Source organism: Oncorhynchus masou, unplaced genomic scaffold (assembly GCF_036934945.1).
Source record: "Oncorhynchus masou masou isolate Uvic2021 unplaced genomic scaffold, UVic_Omas_1.1 unplaced_scaffold_6449, whole genome shotgun sequence".
NCBI lineage: Eukaryota > Metazoa > Chordata > Actinopteri > Salmoniformes > Salmonidae > Oncorhynchus > Oncorhynchus masou.
The window spans coordinates 9,050-14,165 of record NW_027012886.1 but is presented as its reverse complement, the minus strand read 5'-3'; the positions used below and the strand labels follow the sequence as shown (position 1 = coordinate 14,165).

General features: G+C 42.8%; 1 protein-coding gene across 1 annotated transcript; it reads left to right on the top strand.

The window, feature by feature from the left end:
- Positions 1 to 2,407: 2,407 nt before the first annotated feature.
- Positions 2,408 to 4,537, top strand: LOC135536655 (5'-AMP-activated protein kinase subunit beta-1; the record flags this gene model as incomplete). Its single annotated transcript, XM_064962913.1, has 5 exons — positions 2,408 to 2,518; positions 2,689 to 2,803; positions 2,996 to 3,129; positions 3,262 to 3,330; positions 3,508 to 4,537. Coding segments are annotated over 5 exons (507 nt in total), but the record flags the coding sequence as incomplete, so codon positions are not given.
- Positions 4,538 to 5,116: the final 579 nt, after the last annotated feature.

The following is a 5,116-nucleotide window of genomic DNA, read 5'->3' as shown; positions in this document are numbered from 1 at the left end:
AGAGACAGAGGCGATTGGTGATTCTCCGTTCCCTCTCCTTGGCCGAGATGCGAATACCCCCAGCTGCATAGGCTCAGCATCCGAGCCGGCGGAGGAGGGTGGCAGTGATGCGGCAGGTGGCAGTGATGTGGAGAGGGGAGCAACGGAGAACGTGAGCTCCTTTCCACGAGCTCGGCGACGAAGATCAAACCGTCGCTCTATGCGAATAGCGAGAGCTATTAAGGAGTCCAGACTGGAAGGAACCTCCCGGGAGAGGATCTCATCCTTAACCTCGACGTGGAGACCCTCCAGAAAACGAGCGAGCAAAGCCGGCTCGTTCCAGTCACTAGAGGCAGCGAGAGTGCGAAACTCAATAGAATAATCCGTTATGGATCTATTCCCCTGACATAGGGAAGACAGGGCCCGGGAAGCCTCCTCGCCAAAAAACAGAACGGTCAAAAACCCGTATCATCTCCTCCTTAAAGTCCTGATACTGGTTAATACACTCAGCCCTCGCCTCCCAGACTGCCGTGCCCCACTCACGCGCCCGTCCGGTAAGGAGAGAAATGACGTAGGCGATGCGGGCTGCGCTCCTGGAGTAAGTGTTGGGCTGGAGAGAGAACACCACATCACACTGAGTGAGGAATGAGCGGCACTCAGTGGGCTCCCCAGAGTAACACGGCGGGTTGTTGATCCTGGGCTCCGGCGACTCGGAAACCCTGGAAGTGGGCGGTGGATCGAGGTGGAGTTGGTGAACCCGTCTTGTGAGGTCGGAGACTTGGACGGCCAGGGTCTCAACGGCATGTTGAGCAGCAGACAATTCCTCCTCGTGTCTGCCTAGCATCGCTCCCTGGATCTCGACGGCGGAGTGAAAAGGGTCCGGAGCCGCTGGGTCCATTCTTGGTTCTGATTCTTCTGTTATGAACTTGAGTGAAGACCCAAAAGCGGTTTTAACAGAAAACAGAGTTCTTTAATGAAAATACAGGAATGGCATAAATCCTCTTCCAACGTTGTCAGCGGAACAAAAGAACGTTAGTATAGTGCAGGATTCTCCTGCCAGGCAGACTCCGACAGGACAGGACAAGGTGGAAGCAAACGAGACGACAGCTTGCTTCTGGCATCAAAAAACACAAATAAGAATCAGACACTGAAAGTAGCAGGAACAGAGAAAGAAATAGAGACCTAATCAGAGGGGGAAGAGAGAACAGGTGGGGAAAGAGAGAATGAGCTAGTTAGGGGAAATGTAGAACAGCTGAGGAATGAGAGACAGAGAAGGTAACCTAAAAAGACCAGCAGAGAGAGAGAATGAAGAGAAAGGACAGGAACAGACATAACAAGACATGACAACTCTCTGTTTATTATCCATGCATATTCACTTTACCTCTACCTACATGTACATATTACCTCAACTACCTGGACTAACCGGTGCCCCTCACATTGACTCGGTACCCCTGTATGTAGCCTCGTTGCTGTTATCTTATTGTTGGTCCTTAATTATTTTTCTTATTTATTTTATACATTTACTTCAGTTTATTTTAGTAAATACTTTAACATTTTTTTCCTTAACTGCATTTTTGGTTAAGGGCTTGTAAGTAAGCATTTCACTGTAAGGTGTAATGTGACAAATACAATTTGATTTAAATTCTTCAGCCATACCTGAGACCAAAAACAAGCTACATATGGACAGTACCAAAACACATGATCTGATGATTCTGTCTATTCGCTGCAAAATCTTCAGAGCTGGGATGGTTGAATCCCCCATATATATAACATTATATATGTTGCAAGAGTTTTGTCAAATCATTTAAATTGAATGACTCTTAGGTTTTGAATCCGGCATCCTTTTGTGTATCAGTTCATGAACCATGTGCCATGGAATCTATACCATCTATACAACACAGCTGTCAATTCTTTGGTCCTTTAATGAAACTGGTATACATTTTATTTATCACAGTTTTCTTTAACCAATTATGGTCTTTAATTCAGGGCCGACGAAACAAGTTCCTTACTTTCTCCCCCTTTCACTTTCCTCCTCCATTTTTGTGGTAATGCTGCAATCAGTTGGTTGTAATTTTGGACAGAGCAGACATTTCCATTTAAAAAAATTATGAATTAATATATTTGAGTTTAACTATAATATTTGTTGTAATATTTGTTCTGTCTTTTCTGGTGGATTAAACTGAAATTGCAACCAACTTTCTATGGCCTGTTCTAAAAATAGTGATATTTTGGAAATTATTTCATTTTCAAACAAGTGAGAGGTTGTAATCTGAATCAAGGGAAAAAGGCCATTCTTGAACACTGGGTGAGCCATTCTTACCTATCTGATAGAGAACCAGCTTTTGTATGAATGAAGACCTTTAGTGAGAGGTATAATGCTTAAATATGTAATCATTTCTGCCCCCGAATTCATAACGCTTAATATTAGTTTGTTCTCTATTTCAGTCAGAACAACTTTGTGGCAATTGTGGATCTGCCTGAAGGAGAGCATCAGTATAAGTTCTATGTGGACGGCACGTGGACCCATGACCCAGCTGAGGTGAGCAGCGTGTTTTGGGGACCAGAACGACCTCTGTTTTACATGTTGTAATGGCTTTATAGGAACAACTGTCTCCTCAGCTATTTACACAAGCATATGGGAGTGAATGACTGGAACAGATTTGATGTTTATGAGTTCTCTGTTTCATTGCTGGTTTTGTGGTCCTCCAGCCTGTTGTAACCAACCAGCTAGGCACAGTCAACAATGTCATCCAAGTGAAGAAGACTGACTTTGAGGTGTTTGATGCACTTATGGTGGACTCACAGAAATGCTCTGATATGTCAGGTCAGTGTCAAGGTCAGTATCCATAACGTGTTCATCCATTCAAGTTATGCTACTGTATTGGAAAATGTCTCCATGGTGTTAGAAAGTTAGATTTCAACTTGCAATAGCAAAATATTAACTAGACAAATCTTGGTGTTTGCTCTCCCATTGTATTTATTAACTTGCCCCTCCTCCCATCTGTTTGTGAGTTAGACCTGTCTAGCTCTCCTCCCGGACCGTACCATCAGGACCCTTACATACCCAAGCAGGAAGAAAAGTTCAAGTCTCCGCCCATTCTCCCACCTCACTTGCTACAGGTCATCCTAAACAAGGACACAGGCATCTCTGTGAGTACAAGACGCTAACAACTGAATCTAAACCCTCATGGGAATATCAATGATGAAGACACGAGAGCTATTCATGTAATTGACAGTAATGTGTATGCACTGGAGTAAGATGTATTCTCTCTCCCTCTTCAGTGTGACCCTGCATTGCTCCCAGAACCCAATCATGTCATGCTCAATCACCTCTACGCCTTGTCCATCAAGGTAAGACCACAGGGAGATCAGAAAGATTAAATCAAAGCCATGGAGCCTTAGTAGATTGATTCAACGTCTGCAAGAGGTAACAGAAGGACTCCCAGAAGAGTTGCTTTTGGAGAGGTGAAGGGAAATGTCAAGTATGTGCTAATGGAGTTGTATATTTCTCTCTCTCTCTCCTCTTAGGATGGTGTGATGGTGCTTAGTGCGACTCATCGCTACAAGAAGAAGTATGTCACCACCCTGCTGTATAAGCCGATCTGACCAGAGGTCTATGGCGTCTCTGCCTTTGCACCGCAGACACCACAGCTTCTCACAGCACAGCCTCCAGCATTACACCTGTACATATCTCAGTTTAGAATGAGGAAGATTGCGGTGATAAAAATCAGTCTGCCTTTCCTCTTGTTCAATGACTGCCATCCCATTTGCTGATCACCAACCTTGCTTTGTTATAGACATAGAGGAGTACTAGGTAGCAGAATAGTTACGCATAGGAAGGAGAGAAACGTTTTGGGGGTGGTGGTGAATTCTGACTGATAATACGTAAGGGTTGAGTTGTGACCTGTGCTTGATGACAGGAGGTCCCTTCATCAGACAAGAACAGGAAATAGTATAACAGGAAGTAGTAGGTAAGATGCAGTATCATGGAAAACCATGCAGTGTTTGATTTTGGACAGATGCCCCAGTGTTGCTGTACAGTAGTAATAATCATTGATTTTGGACAGATGCCCCAGTGTTGCTATACAGTAGTAATAATCATTGACTTTGGACAGATGCCCCAGTGTTGCTGTACAGTAGTAATAATCATTGATTTTGCCAGTGGAGTTATTTTCCTGCCTTTTTATTGTGATTTTCTCTTCAGCCTCTGTTACTTGCCATTTGGCCAGTGTGCCTGCCCTTTGTATCATTATGCCTCACCAGCTATATCCGATTGCGTATCAGTGCACATGTTTTATTTAAATAGTAGTAAGTTAAGTAATCATTAGATAGTGCTGTGTATATTTTCTAAATGACTATATATGGTCTAAAACACCTCCCTTACATGTGAATCCAAGGGACCAACTCAGTGCGGTGACAGACAAGCAGAGTTGGAGATGGATTAATGAGGCTTGAAGCTCCTTTGACATCCTTGTTAATGTAACCCTCTTGGACCATGTTGTGTACATTTTTCTTCTTTGTTTCCAGATTTCTATCCCAATAAAGATAATTGATTTTATAGCATTCTTATTGTGTGGTATCTCTGAAATAAAGGGTCTACCAGTATGGATAGGAATACAACCCTTGTAGATGGGCGTAGCCCCTTGACTATCAATTTGAGTGTCACATATGAGAATATGGGAGATCTAATCTAAATGTATTCCTCCCCTTTGTTTGATCTGATTTCCACAGTATTCGTTAAACCAAGATATTGTGAATCTATTAAAGTGTTATACTAGTATTCTTTCATGTTCAAGTAATAGGTAACATTTTGTTGAGGCATGGCCCTATTAATCCTAGGGGAAGGAGCCAGATGGCTTTCTAAAAGTGTGAAGATAGCAATATGTCAGCGGAAAAAAATTATCTTCCCCAATGCAATATGAACATTTCTTTCCTGGACATGTTTTGGGGTGAAAAGGATAGAGACCTTGAGAGTCATTGCAGGAGTACACACAGCCCTAATTCCCAGACACATATTTCTCACCATGTCTTTCTCCATACAACCACAACATATATGTTTAATCTACATGAGCATAAATGTGTGATTTTGATGTATTGTTGCATCAACTTAAAAAAAAAAAAAACAGCATTTGGACAA